The 22,625-nt window shown below is 37.5% G+C and overlaps 3 protein-coding genes across 6 annotated transcripts; all 3 read left to right on the top strand.

Annotated features, from left to right (window-relative positions):
- LOC140007975 (putative pectinesterase/pectinesterase inhibitor 45) lies at nucleotides 1-2,795 on the top strand. The gene is made up of 3 exons (XM_072051621.1): nucleotides 1-1,041; nucleotides 1,198-1,358; nucleotides 1,749-2,795. The coding sequence occupies exons 1-3, from the start codon at nucleotides 122-124 to the stop codon at nucleotides 2,444-2,446; spliced, it is 1,779 nt and encodes a 592-aa protein (XP_071907722.1). The 5' UTR covers nucleotides 1-121; the 3' UTR covers nucleotides 2,447-2,795.
- An 8,706-nt stretch (nucleotides 2,796-11,501) lies between these two features.
- LOC140008471 (probable pectinesterase/pectinesterase inhibitor 54) lies at nucleotides 11,502-14,512 on the top strand. The gene is made up of 3 exons (XM_072052905.1): nucleotides 11,502-11,873; nucleotides 12,002-12,616; nucleotides 13,502-14,512. Exons 1-3 carry the CDS (start codon nucleotides 11,558-11,560, stop codon nucleotides 14,200-14,202), a joined length of 1,632 nt encoding a protein of 543 aa, XP_071909006.1. The 5' UTR covers nucleotides 11,502-11,557; the 3' UTR covers nucleotides 14,203-14,512.
- Nucleotides 14,513-17,216: 2,704 nt separating this feature from the next.
- Nucleotides 17,217-21,982, top strand: LOC140008470 (pentatricopeptide repeat-containing protein At1g51965, mitochondrial-like). 4 transcript variants are annotated; one of them, XM_072052903.1, is made up of 4 exons: nucleotides 17,217-18,193; nucleotides 18,824-20,172; nucleotides 20,724-20,861; nucleotides 21,492-21,982. In XM_072052903.1, exons 1-2 carry the CDS (start codon nucleotides 17,393-17,395, stop codon nucleotides 20,027-20,029), a joined length of 2,007 nt encoding a protein of 668 aa, XP_071909004.1. In that variant the 5' UTR covers nucleotides 17,217-17,392; the 3' UTR covers nucleotides 20,030-20,172; nucleotides 20,724-20,861; nucleotides 21,492-21,982. The 4 variants fall into 4 exon arrangements, with proteins under 4 accessions (XP_071909004.1, XP_071909005.1, XP_071909001.1 ...); XM_072052904.1 differs by lacking the exon at nucleotides 20,724-20,861 and having other exon boundaries at nucleotides 21,500-21,982; XM_072052900.1 differs by lacking the exon at nucleotides 20,724-20,861.
- Nucleotides 21,983-22,625: the final 643 nt, after the last annotated feature.

Below are 22,625 nucleotides of genomic sequence, written 5' to 3'. Positions count from 1 at the left end.
TTAAATTTCATTAGCGTATCATTACATCCTCTGCCTTGGATTAAATTGCCAAGGCAGAGAGATCTCTGCCAAAGCAATCTCTCTCTGCCTAAGCCAAAAAATTTTTTGAAAAAAAAAATAGATGGCATTTCAGGATTTTGATCTCATTTCTCAACGTCGAGAAAATGAAAGGAAACGAAAGCTGAAAAGGAGGATCACAATTGCAGTTGTTGCTACGACTGTCCTAGCCCTTGTAGCGGCTGCTGCTGTTTGTGCTGTTGTTTATAAGGATCGTTTGTACCCGAATTCTAGTCAGAACCACGGCAATGCTCATCCGGCACATCATCCCCCGACGCAACCAGCTCAATCTCCAGCCCAGAAAGCTGTAAAAACAATATGTGCCTCCACAGATTACAAGCAAACATGCGAGGACAACCTATTCAAGGCAGTCAAGGCCAATGCATCAGCCCTGCAGCCAAAGGATCTTTTAAAGGCTTCGATGACCGCGATTTCTCGTGGGATTGATCTGGCTATGAAGATAGGAAGTTCTGTCCATTTCGACGATCCAAAGACTAAGATAGCTTTTGATTTTTGCATGACACTACTTGGTGATGCCAAAGAAGAATTGAACAGTTCCATTTCCAGCATAGATGACAAGACATCAAATGCTGGCGATCTGAACAATTGGTTGAGTGCTGTTATGTCCTACCAACAATCATGCATTGATGGATACCCAAATGGAACTATAAAGAGTCAGCTGGAGAGTACCTTGAAAAGCTCCAAGGAACTTACGAGCAATTCCCTTGCCATGGTTTCCCTCTCTCAACTGGCTTCATTTCATGGAACCAGCATCAAACGACGTCTTTTGACAAAAGGATCGGGCATCCCTTCCCTGGACGAGGAGGGGCTTCCAAGGTGGTTGAATGATCAAGAGAGGCGAAGGATTTTGAAGGACAACACAACATTCCAGCATCCAAATGCTACCGTCGCTAAAGATGGAAGCGGAAATTACACCACCATTAATGCAGCTTTAGCAGCAATACCATCAAATTATACAGGAAGGTATGCATATGACAATCGCTTCTCAGTTTTCTCCCATGGATTAAGCTTGTTTGTGGCTGATTATGAATTTATCATAAGCAGGGCACAGCGTATCTGCCGAGACCACAATTTGCATGCTAACTACTAACGGGCTTTTTCAAATTCATGGCAATGCAGATACGTGATATATGTTAAGGCAGGAGTTTATGAAGAGACGGTCACCGTGACAAAGAAAATGGTCAATGTTACAATATACGGTGATGGATCACAAAAGAGTATAGTCACCGGGAGCAAAAACTATGTTGATGGAGTACCGACCTTCCTAACCGCAACTTTTTGTATGTCTCTAATGAAAAAATTCTTGTTAAAAGAGGAAAATAGTGAAATAGGAATTTTTACCATAAAGTGATATGCCAGGGTCTTCTGATATTCCTAAGGAGACTTGTGGGATAACTTCACTTACCTTTCGAATTTACACAACTCGAAAAATATAATCAGCCTGTCTTAGCCTACCAATCCATATAGTCATGAAGGAAACAGCATTCAAACCTAACCTGCCTTTTCCCTTCACTGAAAATAAATAAAAGACGCACTTCGCCGGTGCTAACAAATTGGAACTATCATCATATCTGCTAGCGTTACAACCTCAAGCTATATATATAAAGGACATTCTTCTTGATATTTTCATGGTGAATCTATCTAATTCTGATACTGTCTGTTGATTGCAGCGGCATTAGGAGACGGATTTATGGCACAATCAATAGGTTTCAGAAACACTGCAGGTCCTGAGAAACATCAAGCAGTGGCCCTAAGAGTTCAGTCCGATCGCGCAATTTTTGTCAATTGTCGTATGGAGGGGTACCAAGACACATTATATGCACAAACCCACAGGCAATACTATCGAAGCTGCTACATAACAGGCACAGTTGACTTCATTTTTGGTGATGCTGCTGCTGTATTCCAGAATTGCATGATCTATGTCAGAAAGCCCATGGACAACCAACAAAACATCGTGACGGCTCAAGGAAGGGTAGACAAACGTGAAACTACAGGCATAGTTTTACAAGGTTGTCGGATTCTTGCAGACGCTTCACTCAGTCCTGTTAAAAGCCAATTCAAGAGCTATCTAGGCAGGCCCTGGAAAGAGTATTCCCGGACCATTATAATGGAAACTGAAATTGGGGATTTCATTCATGGTTATGGATATATGCCTTGGCAGGGAAACTTCGCGCTCAATACATTGTATTATGCAGAGTATAATAACAAAGGCCCTGGAGCTCAAACTTCTGCAAGAGTGAAATGGCCTGGTTACAAAGGGCCTATCAAGAGAGATGAGGCCTTGAAATATACAGTAGGTCCCTTTATTCAAGGAGAAGGATGGTTGAAAGTTGATAATGTTCCAGTTCATTTTGGCCTATACGCCTGAGGAAGATTACATGGAATTTCTGATTCAGCGTGTCTTGTAAATGCGGCAGAGATTCATGTTGAACTGTTTTCCGAGGAGGACTACAGGGCAATTGCCTCGTTGGTGGGTTTTGTATAAGATTAAAACCATGGCATGATGCTTATTTTTTCTGTGCAAGAATGATTTAAAAATAAGAAAATGTTAAAGAAGATATCGTGTTTAGAAAGAGGCAAAAGAATCACTCAACTTCTTTTTTTTTTTAGCAATTTTGATCTACACTACACAAAACAATAGACACAAGAAGAAAATTTATTTCATTAGGCCAGCCAAGAGAAAAAGAAAGAGTTGCATCATTGTATTATCCTCTCAGAATTCCTTTATTAATTAGTCCCTAATTCCTTGACTTTCAATCTCTCATTTTAACCTCAGATGTTCAAAGATTGGGTGATATCTAGACAAGAAAAGAAATCCATACACTTCTGTAGTCACATTTTGTATCCTGTGAATTACATTGTCAGGGTTGGGATTCTGAATTAAAGTACTCCTACGTCCAAATCCTGTGAGATGATTCGTACTCTTGTAAAACGATCAGATAATTATAGTTGTAAATTAGATGTGCACTCCCATTTGTATGAAATGCTCGAATTTACAGTATGGCTTCAGAATTTAAGTGCGTCTTTTCAAGTTCAGGACAAAACCGATAGTTAACAAGTAGTTGTTGTTAGGATGAAGATACCATTGCTTACAAAAGGTAAATGAATGCTAGTATTAAACTTGTTTAGCGCTATTGGCTCTTCTCACTCCAAAAACTAAATCAATCAGTGAGTGAGCCTTTCTCTCACATTTCTACCTTTTTCACAATGGGGTAGGATAAATTCAATAGTCTATTACTCACACATTGGGATCTAGATTGAAATAGCATCAATCTTTTTCATCATACGGGTATAAGTTGGGACAATATTAACTTTTTATTCGATGAGTAACATTTTATTTGAGTGTCTATTGGGAGGTGTTGTCGTAATCGGACTCTAATATCAGTGTAAGATGTTATTGGACCTTCCCACCCACTGAGCTAGCTTTCAGGGCGTGAAGACCCAATAGCAACCAACAAACTTGAAAAAAAAAAAAAATTAACCAATTGGAGCAATATATATCTCGCTACCATATATGTTACCAATGTAAAATCTTTTTGTGAGAAAAAAAAAAAAATAGGGTTGCAATTACAATTGGATCAATTTTTGCCTATTTTGGTCGTTTAGTGGAGAAGTTAGTTCGATTTCATGTGTTTGAATAGAACCTTGGGTTTGAAGAGAAAGCAATAAACTCAAGAAAAGTTAGAATGATTATGTACTTAAAACTAAATACACCAAAAAGAATGGTAATAAGGGAAGGGGAAAGTGAGAAACTTGGATAATGAGTCACACAAAATAGAATTTTTTGCTTAAAAATTTTCAGATTTTATAAGGAAAAAAAAAAAGAATGAGAAAGATTGAGAGTCGAATTAATATATCTATCCGTCTTTTTATTATTATTTTTTTGGAAGAAGAAGTCCGTCTTAAAAGTCTCACTTTAAAAGTCACAATGATGCAACCTTAATTTAGTTCAAGGTTGCAAAACAAGTGCTGACGAGCCCAAAATCAATTGGATTTTATGTGAACTTTAACAGGAAGCCAAACTCAAGTTAAAATGCAATTAGAAAAACTCTAAATGGCCGATAAACGTTGTCCAACAGCTTCAACATCCAAACGGCCCACAAGAAATCAAATCTGAATTATTTTTCAGATTTGAAATTTAGACGGTACCTTGCTTTAAATTCCGGGACAATTAGGTCCGCCTCGGGTCATTTAACCTTGAGGATTAGACTACCGCCAAGTTGTGGTAATCCATCAACAACCCCATGGCCCCTTTTGTTTGGAAAAAAAAAAAAAAAGAACTAATTAGAGGGCAGAATTTCCTCCAAATTTTTTTCATTAGCATTTTGGTTTACTCTAATTCACAAAAAATTAATTAATTCTATGGAACATTTAATCTTTTTTTAAAATGGGGCCTTCTCTGGTAGTACTACATTAAGTGATTTGTCTTTTTTGGCTTTTCTGCAGGTCCTGATATCCATTCCTGCACATGAAAAGAATTTGGATACCACCGGGTTTTGAACTGTCCCCTCATGTTTCCCAAAATGGGATCTTTAATGTTTAAAAAGTTTGCACCTATAGAAGAGTTCCTTGCAAATATAAAAAAGTAGGCACTGAAGTCTGAACAATTCTTTTCGGAACTAAGCTTGTCAAAATAATAAAAAAAAAAGCAAGTAAATAAACAGAAGGAAACTGTAATAGATAACATGCTTCACGGGTAGTCCAACTGGTTCCGTAACCTGATAGTTATCAGCATGTTTCATAATTAACTTTTATATGCTATCTCGCTGTGTATTTTTGGGATAAGACTCTACACAGCCTTTCACCCGGACTAAGTGAATATATAACATGATCATGGCTTGGGCACTATCAGCTCCAAATGTCACTACACATTACAAGAACTAGAGATGAAAGTCCAACTATTTTCTCGAATCAGGCTGAAAATGGCTGATTGCGAAGAGAAACTATTGAAGAGTCATATTATCAGACGGAATAATTAAGTCCCATAAAAGCAGAAACATCCAAGAAAACTCTTCTTGTTACTACTTGCAGTAATTTCGATCACTTCGGGTTTCTCCAGATGTAGCAAAATCTAGTGATCAGTCACTGTTCGGAGAAAATGGAAGTTGGAAACAAGCTAACATGATCTAATAAAAACAAAAGCAGACATTACTGAGCTCAAAGATTCATGGGTCATGCAAAAACTGGAATTCTTGAAACGTTTTGTCAGCCCGAGTACACCTGTAATATTTCTTCCAGCTTCTTTTTGTTTCTGGGCGATGCTAGTAGCCTGCAGGTAGGTTATGGTGTAGTACATTCTTTTGTTCATATATAGTTTTCAGGGCAACAACTTCATGTGCTTGTGTTGGAAAGCAAAGGAAAATCAATAAAAAGGGCTCTGACATGGGACTTCACTTATGCCTTGTCCGGTCATTATCTTTCCCGACTTCACTGCTACACCTTGACAATCGAATGAAGTTCCGGAGTGCTCATCTTGATTCCTTCTGAAATGTTCTTAATTCTCATCTAGAGGATAAAACAAATACCAGATTAACATTTTCCTCATTAAGGGGGAAAAAAAATCGCTGGCTACTGTCTATGAAAAAAGAAGTTGCCATTGCCAATGATTCTCTACCACGTATCTCTTAAAGGATAGTCTAGCGATAAATTGGGCTCTTGGATTGAATGAGATATGGGTTCGAATCTTTTTTTTTTAGAGTTGAACCTCCTGTCTAACCTGAGTGTATCGTGAGGAGTCAGGACATATCCCCCGGTTTGGTGTGTCGGCTCGAATCCTAAATGGCTCAAGTCGAGATATGTTCCGAATCACAAAAAAAACAAAAAACAAAAATTCTCTACTCTGTATGACAATTCTCATCAGATCCCTCTTGTTTTAAGTATGGTAGTTTCCTTCGAAATCTAAGTTGTGTCTTTTTGTTTTCCATGTAGAGTCCTGTTAAAAAGATTAAAAAAAAAAAAACAATTACAGAGACCCAGGGAACTAATATTACATAAATTGCTGTTTTCCTATTCTTTCCCTTCAATGTTTCCTCTAATTAAGCCTTCTTCTTTAACAAGGATATCTTCACCGATTAAATTGTTGAATTAAAAATCACCACCAATTCACTTGAACAATGCATATTCTGGTATCGGTTGTCTTTTATTTTTCATACTTGTGACTTTTGTTTCCCTTTTTGACTTAATTTCATTAAATTGTTTTTTTTAATATTTCAATAGTTGTGTGTTTCGCATCTAAATCCTACCACTATCAAGAGCTTTTTTCTTTTTTGGTTTAAAGCACTAGTAAATTGTATATTTCTAGGCAAACACAAAAAATTTAGAAAAATTGTAACCCCACCGACATAAGACACCTTAGTATTTTTTTAGTTTTTTCTCCGTGATTGTTTAGACACGTTGATTCACATCCACACCCCCCAAAATTTATGTCAACAGTTGACTGAGCAGCGAGCAACATCTCTATTAAAAGTCTCTGAATTTTCTGTGTCGGCTAATTGATGCAAACGATCGATCCATCATCACCTGAAAGGGATTTTCAGAATTTTCAACTGGCACTATTCACTCAGGAGAGATGGGGTTGGGGAAAAGTCCAAGACCTCTTGAAACGCCTATAAAACGTCAATTATTTTCTCATCTCATGAAGAGCAAAAAGAACAGAAATTTCTCTTGAACAAGATTATGCATTTGATACAACTGTATTGACCACAAGATAAGTGTTAAAAAGATGATGTGAAAGCGGAACATGATGGTTGAAGAGGCCAAAATTGACATCTCCTCTCCCTGTTGTAGTGGCGCGCCTTCTTATCTTGACTCGCGAAGCATCATCAAGAAATGCCATCCATGAGTAATTAGGTGACTGCAACATTCAACCGAGAAAAAGGGTAGGTTGATTTAAACATCAACTTAACATATGTGGCTGAGAAAAAAAGAGCAAGATTCATGTCCTGTTCACTGAACCTTTATGTTCTTGTTGGTCGCGACTTTGCAAAAGTTATAGATTGGCCCCATGGAACCATCGACATCACATCTCATGTGGAAGACGGCGCCATCAGACGCCTATAGAAGCATTAGGTTCTTCAATTCCGTTTACCAATCGTATTGTCTGCAGAAGTAACATAAAAAAGGTTGCCCCGCGTGAATGGTCCAGCGGCAGCGCCTCTCACCAGTGAACCTTGAGGTCACAAGTTCGACTCTCCGCTTCGTTAGATTTCTCCACGCACTTAACGTGTTCTGGCCGGGTTGGGGCGCCGGATCTGGGCCGGAGAGGATTAGTTGGGTCCCGTAAGGATTGACCCGGGCACCCCTGTGTCGACAAAAAAAAAAAAAAACATCTTCTTTGTGTTTTCTTTTCCTGAAATATTGTAGCTGTATACCCTATGAGAGTGTAAATCTGTTAAACATATATAGTGTTTGTTTTTTTAACGAGATTGTAATTGTGTGCAACTCTATTTTATTTATTTATTGAGCTAAGGTTGAATGAACTTTTAAGAGCATAATGGTAAATTTGAATGCGGAAAAGAGATTTCGAAATTGCAATAGCATTAATCCAATAGTATTGTCTGGATAACATTAAACTGTTGGAAACAATTCAAAAGATTGACAAAAAGGACGGAACATTCCCTAGGGCAATTCCAAATTGCAGCAGCATTAATCTAGGTTGCATACATTCTTTCCCGTACGGAATTTAAGGGAAGACTGCTACTAATTGTTATCAGGAAAGCGTCTTACTTTACGCGACTATATTCATGATACTTACCATGCAGCAACTTCTGATAATTACCTGAACTCTCTTTGTTCTCTTTAATATTTCTTTCCCTTGCAAACTAAATACCTTCCCCCTCCAAGGGAGGGAGACCAATTCATCTGCTCTGGTCCTTTGGTCCCTCTCCTCCCTTACTCCCATGTCTCTTTTAGGAATTCTGAATGACAGTTTTATCCTCTCTTAAAGAATCTTAGTAAGAATTTTTGTAGTTCATTTTGGGTCTAATTTTTTTTAGATTTAATTATTAAATTTGAGATTCCATAAATCTATTTCGTTGGATCTCACCTTAATGTCTGGGTTTCAATCAGTTTATTAGTAGATGTGAGAGCAAGCAAGTAATATGGCTGGGAGCACACGCAGATGATCTTGGTGCTATACGTGTTTTATCTTTTGATATTTTTGGAGTTTCACAATATAATATTGTATAGATTTTTCAAATCTATGGTATCTAATGTTTGTTCTTCGAATTTGTTTGTCTCTGTGTGTATGATTCATGTAATTTCTGCCATTAAGCAAATTTAATGAAATGTTGTTTGTTGCCTAAGTGACCGCTCAAGAATTAGACATTGTGATTTGTAGCTATCCAATTACTAGGCTTGTCAAACCAGTGTTCTATGGGCAATCGCTAGAGTTTAATTTTTAAATGTTAGTTTTCTAGAGGGAAATTAAGTTACAAAAATGTATAAATGCAAACAGTGCAATAAATATAAATTTTTATGATGTGTTTATGATGCAAGCGAAATAATATTTGGAAGAAACCTTAGACCGGTGACCATAAGATTTCTAATTGGATGGTCAACTTCTTATCTTTCTTTCTTTCTCCTCTAAACTTTAGAGTCTCTCTTGAACCAAAAGGGCACTACATTTTTTACAGCCTTCAACATTTATGTTCAAGAAAACTAGCTAACAGTGAGGGATTCAGCTCATCATGAAAAGGAAATAATAAAGATACGTTCCACACAAATCAAATCATGATTAATGAAAGTAGTTAATTAGGAACAAGTATTTTAATACTTTCAGCGACCACATGCGACTGGTCCCAAACTATGCACCCTACTTTAACATTACTTAGCATCAATCCATAGTCAAATCATGATCACCTTCACATCTAATTTGCTGTCAAATTTGTTCCTGTTAAGTAAAGAAACAAAAAGCCTTCGACCGCCGCCTCAAACCAACCAATTTCCACCACTTGTTTTCCCATCACAAAGAAGAAAAACCAAGTGTACTAAGATAGACTACATATCATTTTGTTGTAGTCAATCCAGACTCTCTAACTTGTGGGTTCAAACCTGAACTATCTAAGCTGGTTGTCATAGAATTCGTCCAATTTTATTGGTTGGAATCGATCTTTCAACAATAGCCAAATCAAGAAAAAGGGCGTTGGACCTCAAAAAGTGAGTATCAATCTTAATTCTTATGTTCTAAAGTTAACAAACTGAGAGCTAATTTAATTACTCTCGACATTCTGGCTGAGTGCGAAACTTGCCCCAGGTAACATGCGACTGTGAGGTGCGTAGTAAACCAATAGTCAATTGTTATTTGTGACGTGGCTTTTGATGTACCATTATCGAGTACATACATATATTCTTGTATGAGTTGAGTCCAGTTCCAGTTATATCCATACAATATTCTTGTATTTATCCATAGGCTTTTGCCAACTGATAAGTTGATGTTTGTTCGTGTTTATCGATACTGTTTTTGTTGCCTCCTTAAATTAGCTTTCAAAAGGTGGTGAACCCAGCAAGCAATTTTTGTTCAACCAAATGTAACCAAGCTTTTTAGATATTTAACATAAGTTTAATTTGTTGGTTTCATCAACAAAGTATAGAAACTAAAACTTAATTCGCACAATATCAAAAATTCGAGTGGCTGAAGCTGAAGCAGCTACTTTCGAAGTAACAGAAAGAAAATCAACGGCGGCGGAAGTGGGAGAGTCAGAGTCGAAAAGATTCAACTACAACAATAAGAGGATAGAAGAGAAGTCAAATATATACTGATGAAATCGAGGGAGTTTTAGTATAAATCTAGTTAACTTTCAAAGATTAAATGTAATTATTAGCAGAAAACCACTACAGGTTTAAATGGCACTAGATTTTTGAAGACCACAACCCTCACATAATACTCCCTCCGTTCCTTATTAGATGACCTGAATAACTAATTCTCTTAGATTAAGAAAGTTGGTTATTTTCTAAAAGTCAACAAAAGTTTAACTTTACTTCTCAAAATTACCCTTTATCTCTCTTCATCTCTTCAACTACTTTTATTGTTAATGCTACAAATACTGCATTTAATTATTTAGAGTTCCAATTCAAGAAAGTTGAAAGGGTAAGCAAGGGTAAATTTGGAAAAAAGTTCATAAATGCTTTCTTGATATCATAAAATGACAGATAAAAAGAAACAATGGATTAGGACATCTAATAAGGAACGGAGGGAGTAATAATATGGCCTGCCGACCATCCATAATTCTTTTCCTTTTTTGTGACTCGATCAATATTGTATCACTCAGCCACTCATGTGAAGAGGAGTGAATGGGGAATGGGAATTTGAGTAGGACACCATTAATGCAATCAATTATACAATGTTGGTGGTGAAAATTTGTTATAGTTTTGCTTGAAATAATGCAAAAGACTTCAAGTCAATCAAAGAGAAGACTACAAATATGAAGTGGGGAAAAAAATCAACACTGCATTTTATTATTATCCTGGTCCCTCGTGTTATTTCATTTTTCCCCGGAGATCATCACCATACAATAATTTCAAGTCTCCATATAAAGACGTGCACAAGATCCAAAGTTTAAGCTGTAGATTCTCGACGAGGAAAGATCATCCTTTTAAAGAATGAGTTGGAAATCTTACAATGGCCATACAATAAACAATATCCTCATAAAAAAAGGCAAAAAAAAAAAAAGAAAAACTACTGTTCTTCTCCAAAAAATAAAAATAAAAAGTACTAGAATTAGCAAGCCAATGGCCGTGGTCAATAGCTCCTCAAGTTGTAGCATATATATGACGTGGGCAGAAAAAGAATTGGGTGAATTATATGTAGCCCCCTGCAGCCGCCGCTTAACCCTTCTATAGTTTTATGTAAATTGAAAAATGGACAAAATAAACCATCAGTTATGGTGATTGAATCACACGAGCTCTAAATGTGCGTTTGATAAAATCATAATATCCATTCAACCCCTTTATGATTATAAATATCCACTTTATTTTCTTGCAATTTTTATATTTATTCAAAAAGTACTCCCTTTTGGCTATATGAAATGTGGTCAAGCTGTTGTTCGATTCAGTATTTAATGGGGACACTACTAGTATTTCAACTAACAATAATGTTATAGAAGCTATTTTCTAGTATCAAATTTTCATTTTATATGAAATCATAGGGTGTGATGTGAATATTTACGTGACAATAGATGAAATCATAGGAGAGTTATGTGTAATTTATCCAAAAGAATTTTAAACGTAGCCAAGGGCTTCTGCGGTATATCCATCTTGGTGCCACTCACTTGTCGTGGATCCCTGAAATTGACCTCCAAACTAACACGTAAACGTTCTTATTAGCCAATAAGCTTTACCGTGCATGGCCAAAAAGCCCCTCTCTTTTCCACTATAAATATTGATCAAACTTCACCAATTTTCCAACAACACATTAAATAATCGAGTCTTTGGATCTTAAAGATAGATCTAAATTTCCTCCAAGGTTCATTGAATTTTTAGAATGGCAATGCCAAAGTTGATCATCATGTCTTCTTGGCTCTTAATATTTCCTGCAATAATTTCAGTTGCTGGTACCTTTTCACGGGCTACCACGGTCCCTTTTGAGCTGCATGCAAGCTCACCGTGTCAGTTTACTAGGTTTCCAGGATTGTGTGCTGAGAGCTTATCGGGGTTACCATCACAAAACCAATACGTCGACTTTGTATCTGCACTTATCAACAAAACAATCTCCGCAAGCAACCTTCCTGTTTCCAATTTTGAATCTCCGAGCTATCATTTCATTTCTGAAGAAGCTCAAAATACCCGAAAGGCCATAGGTACGTAGTTATTAAAAAACACACACAAAAAAAAGGGATAAATAACATTTTCATTGAGCTTATTTGCAGTTGTTTTCCCTTTTTCTTTTCTTACCTCATGAACTATGTATTCTTTGTTGCACATGCAGGAGATTGTCGTGAGCTCATGAACATGGCAGTCAAACGGCTCAATCAGGCCTTGGTAGCAATAAAACAATCTCCCACAAAAAACAAGGAGGACATCCAAACATGGCTGAGTGCCGCATTGACCTATCAAGAAACCTGCAAAGACATAGCTAATGTTCATGCAACATCCAATTCCTTCATGCAAGAAATTTCCAAAAAAATGGACTATCTATCACAAATGGGAAGTAATCCATTAACTCTTGTTAACCGAATCACGGCTGAAAACTCTAAAAACACAGGTCCTCATACTTCTATCAAGGGCCGTGGCCTTGTTGAGCAACAAAACTTTCCCACCTGGATTTCAGCTCGTGACAGGAAACTACTACAGGCTACCACAATACAAGCAAATGCTGTGGTGGCAAAGGATGGCTCTGGCAACTACAAAACCATCTCGGAAGCCATCCGGGCTGCCGGGGGAGGAAGATTTGTGATATATGTAAAAGCTGGAGTTTACAATGAGAAAATTCATTGTAACAAGGATGGTATCACCCTGGTTGGCGATGGCAAATATTCCACCGTCATTACTGGATCAAGCAGTGTTGCTGGGGGCTCATCTCTTCAAGACTCCGCCACAGTTAGTAAGTCCCAATTCTCATCATGTCTTTGTCTGTCTCTCTGTGTTTTAGTACTATATGAGCAAGTGGGTTAATAAGACCAATAACTTTCATGGTTTTCAATTTTTCCATATTTAACGTACGCATCAGCACATATCTATTTGTACGCTTATGTACTTTTGCCTACAACAATTCGACGGCAAAGTCAAGTCCATATAGATACAATTTATTCTTTATTAATGAAGTTACATCACGATCCACTTTTTCTGTCATCACTTTTTCATAAAAAAAATTCCTGTACAATTGCATTATGATTTTGTTTTAACTTTTTAATAAGCTCGGTTAAAAGTGCAGGCATATCCAGTCTCTCTCCTCCTCCAGAAAAAGGGATCAGTATCTTTTTATAGCTTAATATAATCGTCATAGATCCTCTCTACTTTGCATCTGAACCTTTGCATGACTATTTGGAACTTTCTACTTCCATCACCGACATGAATAATTTGCCTAATCCGGGCTGAGTTTAAACATTTAAGAAAAGAATATGTTCTAAAACGTTCAAAGGATCTAAGTAACATTTAGTCCCAACAAAATTAATTCAGGGCAGAAAATAAAGAGGAGAAATTTTTTTATTCCCAAAAATTTTTGCTCCGGTTCCGACAATATTTATTAGCTTGGTCACTTTTTGTTTTTCTTTTGGCCAGCTTGGTCACTTCTTGCTTTTGAATAGGCCATCTGTCCACCTCCCAACAGAGGTCCTTCCAAGAAAAAATAATACAGTAGAAGAAAATAAAAGCAATACTGTAATTTTTCACCCAGGTCCGGTCTAAATTATAATACCAATAATTGAATTTGGCGAAAGACTTGCTAAATTCTTATTTTTTAACGCATGTCTTTCTTCTTTTTTGTCAGCAATTACTGGCGATGGCTTCATTGCTAAGGATATTGGGTTCCAGAACACAGCAGGTCCTAATGGGGATCAAGCCGTGGCGGTACTAATTGCTTCAGACCGTGCTGTTTTATACAGATGTACTCTTGCAGGTTATCAGGACACTTTATATGCACTATCCCTCCGTCAATTCTACAGGGAATGTGACATTTACGGCACGGTTGATTTCATATTTGGAAATGCTGCTGCTGTTTTTCAGAACTGTAATTTAGTACTGCGTCGACCACGCAATAGAGTAGCCTATAATGTTATCCTGGCTAATGGAAGGAGTGACCCTGGACAAAATACAGGCTTCTCCCTGCAAAATTGCGGAATTATTCCGGGATCAGATTTTTCCCCAGTTAAAAATTCCTTCAATTCATATCTGGGACGGCCATGGAAAGTCTACTCCAGGGCAGTGGTGATGCAATCTACAATTGATGGCGCAATTACATCCAGAGGTTGGATTGAGTGGCCAGGGGCTCCCAGTTCCTCTCTCAGGACCCTATACTTTGCGGAGTATGGTAACATGGGGCCTGGAGCTGGAACTTCTGGGAGAGTTAGATGGCCAGGCTACCATGTAATTGCAAGAGATGAAGCTGAAAAATATACTGTTGGCAATTTTATTGCTGGAACCTCATGGATTCCTTCTACTGGCGTTGCTTTCGTTTCTGGGTTCTCATAAACAGTTAAGTTTGAGCAAATTGGCTGTGTTTTTGCATATCCTTTGCAGAGTCAAGGTTGCAGCAATCACCCCTATGGCCATCCACTAAGTGGATCAAAGATTGCAATTACTACACTAAACTGTAGTCCTTAGGAACCATGAGGTCCAAGGCTTATAATTGACTTATAATAAGCCATTAGAAGTAGCAAAAAGATGTGACAACGAATTTCTTCTGCATTCCCGTTGTACGTAGCTTTCTTCTAGTCTAATACTACAAGTGTTTATGAATGAACCATCTTAATTAGCAAGTGAAATTTGTAGCGTCTATCTACAGACTATTGCATCTTCTCCGGTGCACTTGTACTCAAGTTCACATGCACATCTTTCGTTTTCAAAAATGTTGAACTTAATTATAGAAAAGGAAAAAGACATCGTGAAACGACTACCTCAAGAAACTTTGGTCCAAAGTTGATTAAACCCAAACAGGATGAGGATACTATACTGTACTTTCTCTGGCAACATAATAATAGTATCTGGGGATGACCTAACTAGTTGTGGGAAACGACATTGGCAGAAAGGAGGAACTAAAAGGAAGAGAAAATTGACTTGCTTGCTTAATCAGTCAAGCCCTGAAAAACACTAGCGGGGCTTCCCTAGCCAATGCTTTTTGGGAAGATGATCCCTTCCTTCATCGTCACAAATTTATTTATTTATTTTCTCGTTGGGGGATGGGGGTTGGAAAGGATAATGGGGATGATATAGCTAGAGGTCTTAATAATGAGACTGTTACGGCCAATTTAATCCTAGTTATACGTACGTGTTAAAATTGAGGGAGGACCAATTTAATACTACTAGTTATACGTGTTAAAATTAAGGGACCGATTTTTGTGGATGATGATCAGTTTTGAGTATTGAGGCGAATTATTAAATATCATCATATAATTATCACAAGGTGACATAATAAGGCTATGTCCCGAGTCCAGGCCAGGGCCTATATAATTAAGCTGCTAGCCCGCAATTAATTGGCTCCAATACGATCCCATGGTGTCTGCTACCAACTCATCTGATTGAACCTAATTAATTACAAGCAATCTGACTTGCTACGTTGATAAGGTAAAAGAAATGGGAGGGGGAAGTTAAAAGAAATGGTCCTTGCTACTTTTTGATTCGAATCCCATATGCTTTAAACTGTAGTTCCTACGTGCCAGGTCCCTGGCTGATGTATTCAGAAGAAGAGCTAGGGACAAGAGATGGAACTTTTTCGCCTGGTGATTGCTGAGGTAGCTGAAGATGACTTTCCAAATTGTTCCACTTGACACGCTCACCATTTGGTAGGGAATTATTGCTGGGCCTGGGAGTGATGTTTACACCATAGTTTGATTTGTCGAAGAAGTAGCGCACCAAGTTGGCACTTGATAGCAGCATTATCATAAAGCTTTGGTTCCTTCCTCCATTTGTGCCTGAAGTTCAAGATTTCGTACATTGGTTATGCCATCATATTGAAGCTTTAAAATAGAAAACAGATGCATGTAACAGCTCCTAAAGCTACTCACGATCTTAAAAAGAAGCAATTTTAACGAAAGGACATCAATTAATTCCCCTCCTGTTGATTTGGGAATAGCCTCACAAAAGTATGTGTCTTTTTTTTTTTTAATTTAATCTATCATATTTTACAACACGTTCTGAGCTATCAAAGGATGCTCTAGCATCTCATTTGAATTTTTTTAGTGCGGGTGGAATTCGAACCACCGACTTACAATCCAAAGAGGGATTTAGTCCCTTTTCAGTGGTTTAAAAAAAAAAAAAAAGTACATTCAGTCTAGTGAGAATTTGCTGTGTACTGTCGAAGGTTCATCCTCTTTTATGAAATTTTCGTCGAAAAGTTTTAGGGATATTTTTATCTTTCACTCCGTAACAAAGAAAGGCATCATTGTGTCACTTGTTTAAGGAAGGATATGATGTAATGGTTAACTTAATCACATCACCGAAAAGTTTAATTATTATAAGTTATAATGGTGGTAACCCCAATGTTCATGTGTTAGTTTCTTTTGGTTGAAAGAGACTCTTCTTTTCCATGTTTAATTTCCTTTTTGGGTCAATCGAACTTTCTCTCATATGTAAAACGTGCAAATATTAGATTATTACTCTCCCAAATTTCAATTTTTTTGGTATGAATTACTTCCGAATTGGATATTCTTCATTTTAAAATTTTAAATCAATTCCTTTTTTCTTTAAATTGATACACGTAATATTGTTGTTGAAATTGCAAGTTCGTGACCAAGTAATCAACGAATTTTACGGGAAAAATTATCGAATTTCAATGCAATTAATGAATTTAACAAAATTTCATCGGAACAAAAGCTTATAGGGTTTATCTTTATTCTCTTGAGAAAATTGTTAATTTGGTCCCTCACATTTTTTTTAAAAAAAAATTATTTCCTCACATTCAAAATCAACCAAAATAATCCTTTAGATATAAGCAAATTGTGCATTTGGTCCTAAAGCTCATTTTTGTCTAGTTTTTCAACAAAAAAATGCATGTCTATCTTTCTTTATGTGCCTATAAATATAATTGTAAGGACAAAATGGGAAAAAAGTCATGTCCTTTCATTTAAAAAAAAAAAAAAAAACACATACACACGGCCATCCTCTTTTCCTAATTTCGGCCACTGAAACCCTGGGTTTGTTTGGATTGAGCATTATTTATCCAGTTTTATTTGCTTACATCATCATCACAATTTCCAATACACCTTTTTACCTTCCCAATTACCTTTTTATCTCACATACATCACATCACAAAAAATGCTACAGTAAAAATATTCCAAATAATCCCAAATAACTTACAATCCAAACAAACCCCCTATTTCTAATAATAAAACTTCAACAAGTACACTTTTTTACAAAAAGGTAAAGAAGAAGGCATAGGGATCAAATCACAAACACAGTAAAAATGCACTTGTGAATCATTGCCCAATATAATGTAATAATAAAAATGGCAAATAACGTAGAGTTTGAATTTGTGTGACTATGGTGAGTTAGTCTAACAAAGAAGAAAATGAATTTCGTTTCAATTTTGGCCTTAAAATTATGGAACTATGGTGAGGGACTAGTTTGGTAACTTTCCCATTTTCTCCCCTCCAAAGGCAAAAAGTTAAACTCGGCTTTTGAACTGGAATAACTGTGGCGTTGACTAAAGTGGCTGACAGTGAAAATGAGGCTCCAGCTCGGCCTCCGCCGCCTCCACTTTCTCAGCCGCCGGGACCACTGCAATCACCACCGCCGAGGGTTCGCCACCAAATACAGCGGAAGAGTAGTAGTAGAAACCGACAACGGCCGTTCATTTGCCGTAGAAGTCGACAATCCTATCCTCCAAACTGACGTGAGAGGCTATCCACTCCCCCGCCGCGATCTCATCTGCAAAGTCGTCAGCATCCTCCAATCACCACCCTCCACGGCATCCTCCTCCTCCTTCGATGATCTCTTCATGGATCTCTCGGACTACCTCGAAACACTAAACGTAATGATTACTCCTTCCGAAGCCTCCGAAATCCTTAAATCCCTAAAGTCACCGAATTTAGCCCTAAAATTCTTCCAATTTTGCTCCTCCGAAATACGTGATTTCCGCCACAACTCCTTTACTTACAACAGAATTCTCCTGATTCTATCCAAGGCATATCTCCCCAACCGCCTCGACCTCGTTCGGAATATTTTAAACGAAATGGATCAATCCGCAACGGGTGGCAGCATCTCCACCGTTAATATATTGATCGGAATATTCAGCGACGGCCAAGAATATGGAGGAATTGATGAATTGGAGAAGTGTTTGGGGTTAGTTAAAAAATGGGAATTGAGTTTGAATTGCTATACGTATAAATGTCTCATGCAAGGGTATTTGAGATTGAATGATTCGAAAAAGGCGCTGGAAGTTTACAGAGAAATGACGAGGCGTGGATATAAGTTGGATATTTTTGCTTATAACATGCTTCTTGATGCTCTTGCAAAAGATGAAAAGGTTTGATGTTGAAGCCTCTTTCGCTTTATTTGATCTAATATTTTCATACTCTTTGAAATTTTAAGCTTTTAGCTTGCTTTTTATTCAAATTAGATGCCGTGGGATTGTGCTGTCATCTTGCTTAGTGGCATTGTTGAATTTTACTACTATCATCTTTAGCTTTGCTTAACTGTTTTCTTGAAATGTATGCAACCGTGAGTCCATTGTGCGAGGAGTAAGAAGCTTGGCCTTATTTATAGCTTAATCTTATACCACTACCACAGTGCAGGGATTTCAGATCGGTACCCTTGACAGGAGGTTTTGTAAGAACTGGAATATTAAGTTCTCTCTTCTTAGAAAGGAGCATCATCAAATATGACACAAAGAAATGATAATTTTTGTTCTGTCACAGGTTGTAAATTGAGCAGTTAAGTCGTTAATAACAACCATCATAACTAGGTAACAGTAGGAGAAACTTGCAAAACATCTAATTCTTTGCCTATAATCTTTTGTATTGGACAATTTTCTGTGATGAGACTATCAAGCACACACGCACACTTCAAACTCACTCCCATCTCCCTCTCCCTCTTTCTGTCTGAGATGGGTATGGGCTTCAGAAGTCTTTTTTCTGATAATGTAACATCTTGGCAGGTTGACCAGGCTTATGACGTTTTCAAGGACATGAAACAAAAGCACTGTGAGCCTGACGAGTATACATACACAATTTTGATAAGAATGACTGGAAATTTGGGAAAATCAAATGAATCACTGGGCTTATTTCAGGAAATGCTATCACGGGGTTGTTCACCAAATTTAATTGCTTACAATACTATGATGCAAGCACTGTCTAAGAGCCAGATGATTGACAAGACTCTCTTTCTATTCTCGAAGATGGTAGAAAACAATTGCCGGCCCAATGAATTCACATACACTGTCATTTTAAATGCTTTAGCTGCAGCAGGTCAGCTGGGTAGACTTGATGAGGTGGTGGAAATATCACGCAAGTACATGAACAAGTCAATTTACGCATATCTTGTGAGAACATTGAACAAACTAGGCCATGCAAGTGAAGCCCACAGAATGTTTTGCAACATGTGGAGCTTCCATGATAGGGGAGACAAGGATGCTTATTTGTCCATGTTAGAGAACTTGTGCCGTGCTGGGAAGATGACAGAGGCAATTGACTTGCTGAGCAGGATGCATGAAAAGGGTATAAGTACAGACACCTTCATGTATAACATGGTCCTATCTGCTCTAGGGAAATTAAAGCAGATTGCCCATATCAGTGATCTGTTTGAAAAAATGAAAAAAGATGGTCCTTCACCGGATATATTCACTTACAACATTCTGATCTCTAGCTTTGGCAGAGCTGGGCAAGTTGAAGAAGCTGTCAAAATCTTTGAAGAGCTTGAGGATAGCAATTGCCAACCTGATATCATATCCTACAACTCGTTAATAAATTGTCTTGGTAAGAATGGAAATGTTGATGAAGCACATGTGAGATTGAGAGAGATGCAAGAGAAGGCTTTGAATCCTGATGTCATCACATATAGCACCATTATTGAGTGCTTTGGTAAGATGGATAAAATTGAGATGGCTTGTCAGTTGTTCGATGAGATGCTCGCAGAAGGCTGTTCTCCAAATATTGTGACATACAATATCTTACTTGATAGTCTTGAGCGGTGTGGGAGAACTGCAGAAGCAGTGGATTTGTATGCAAAACTTAAACAACAGGGTTTAACACCTGACTCATTAACTTATTCCATTATTGAACGATTGCAAAGTGGTTCACATAAGACTCTTAGAATTCGCAGGAAAAATCCAATTACTGGTTGGGTTGTTAGTCCATTAAGGTGATGGAACACAAATATGATGTCTGAATTGGAAGCTGGAAGTACTCTCCTGCTTTGTTCTCACCAAGAGGCTGCTTGCAGGAGTCAGATTGTGAGGCGGAGATAGATAGATGTTCTAAGCACGCTCTTCCCCTTTTCACCAAAGAGGTAATTAGATTATTTTCCAATAAGAAACAAAATTGCATGTATGAAAAAGAAATATCTTTTAATTAGCTGTGTGAATTAAGTTCTACTAGGGAATTTTAAACTTAGGGTTTGATTTCCTTCTCTAGGGTACTTTGAAGCTAAAGCCTGCATATTAACCCCAACATTTTAATTTGCACTTTGCGGAGATTGTTGAGCTAATTCTCCTAAGCGTGAAATCTAGGCAGAAGACATGATCTTGTGAACTTTTGTGTACCTGCTATAATCTACTGGTCTATCCATGTCATCACCTAGACAAAATTTAACTAATGGCTTTAGATATTTTAAGTACCTGAATTTCAAAACCTCCAATTATTACTTAATTCTGGCACCGCTTCAGTATGCCATGTGATAAGTTAGACTCAATGTAACATGCGGATCAGGGTATTTGACCCTACATTATTGCTAAGATGTTATAGTGCTTTTGGCATTTAAGGCACCCATTGGCTTACCTGACGGTTGGCCAACAGTTTCCTGAACTAATGATCAGTCTGTTAATTTACCTCTCCCTACAGGTCTGAAGTGCTATCAAGTTCAGGAAGTTTGTTAAATATAAAATGTTCTTTAAGACCAAATGTGAATCTAAACAAATTCTGGAGTGGTTGGTGTTGTGCTGTCACCTTGAGGCTGTTCCCCTGTCTGCCCAAGGGGTGGTAAGATTGTTTTTGTGAAAAGTTGCGTCGAATAGTCTGTCAAGAAGAAATTTGATTTGCTGGTCTGTAGTAAATTGTGGTGGGCACTTAGAAATATAAGAATTCAGTTGCATTCTTGTTATCTATGTGATGTCTGTGATGTTATTCTGGCAGTTGCTTTTGTTCTCTTTTGGGTTTTGAGAGGTTGGGGTTAGGGTGGGCGAGGATGCAGGTTTGGCTGGAAAAGTTTGAAGCTAAAGCCAGCACTATAAATCCATCCTTACAAATTGAAGATTTTTTCTTTTGAACTCTTGTTCTATGGAGTAATATTTTTCAAATGGCTTTTTTTTTTTCTGGATCCGTTTCTTGTCTTTGTAGTGAAATTTTTTTTTGGCCTTTTTTTTTCCTTTAAATACTTTTTGGGTGGTTAATGAATTGAGGGCAAAATGGCTCCAAGGAAGGATAAACACGTTCTGGTGATTAACTGCTAATAAATAGGCTAACAACCATCAGTTATTATACATTTTTGCTTTTTCCAGCGTTCTTTCGTTGCAATAGTAATCGTGATTCTTCCTAGTAGCCAATTAAGTATGCCGTAATAATTCTTCTAATTCCTGGTTGAATTCTTGTAATATATATATATTTTTAAAGCTTTGCAGCATGAGGAAAAATTGGACGGGGTCGAATTGGTCTCCATGACTACAAAGAGAAGGCAGTCTAGTATCAGCAAAAGGTCCTCAGTTCTGAGGAACAACAATTTGGAGAAAAAAGTTGCTAGCTTGAAAAGGCATAACTGGATGCACCATGCAACTGTAGCATGGAAGAAAGCAACTTCTGCCAAAAGGAAGCAGAATTCATACACCAATTTTGTCCAATACTTGGACCGTGGACGAAAGTTTCTTGGGCAAGCGTCTTTTGGCACAAAGATATGTCTTCTGTCAGCGTGGCGGCAGGAAATGGTTGCCCATCCAATCCATAACTTGCACTTGAATGTACAGCCTAGTAACAAAATTTGCAGCATTATCAAGCTGGTTTTTTTTTTTGTCCCACTAATTGCAATGTGGTCATGATTATTGAGTGACCTTGACAGTTAATTACTGGACATGTCACATGCAGAATGGAACAAAAAGCTTTGAGCACTATCTTTGCACCACCACAATGACTCCTGCCCTTCCTGTTGCGGGCTTTGCACCACAATTCATGATTGCTCTATTTGCTACCCATACTTCGCTTTCTCTAAAATGGGAAAAAAAAAAGAACAAAGACAGATCAGCTAAGAGCCAATAGAATTGCAGACCTCATTTCTGTTATTTGCGGTTCCCTGAATCTTTATTCGAAATGTGTAGAAAATTGAGCGACAAATTTCCGATTATTGGATATGAAGACCTCATATCCAATAATTTACCGGTAAGCCTGACATTTAACGGTGATAGTAATTTGCAAGAAGGCTTTGTGTAACAAGTGATAAGATTTCGGTCTTTGCTTTGTCAAAAAAAAAAAAAAAATCTATATATATATATATATATATATATAAATAAATAATCAATCTCTCCATCCCTAAGTTCGGGTTAATTTAGCCACTGTGGCATTAAAAAAAATGTTCCGGTTAGTTCCAGATTTTTACTCCGCCCACAGTGAGATTAATTAGGCCTAAATGCCACATTAATTAATCTCACTGATCCCGAATATGAAGACCCTAGGCTTCTTTCTTGGAACTAAAATTGAGTTTCGGCTAGGAGCAAATTGGGCCCAAATCCTTAGACCACCGACCCTCAGCTTTCCTTG

The sequence above is a fragment of the Coffea arabica genome, chromosome 6c (assembly GCF_036785885.1).
Source record: "Coffea arabica cultivar ET-39 chromosome 6c, Coffea Arabica ET-39 HiFi, whole genome shotgun sequence".
Classification (NCBI taxonomy): Eukaryota; Viridiplantae; Streptophyta; class Magnoliopsida; order Gentianales; family Rubiaceae; genus Coffea; species Coffea arabica.
The sequence above is the reverse complement of the archived record's forward strand: the minus strand, read 5'-3'. Positions and strand labels throughout refer to the sequence as shown.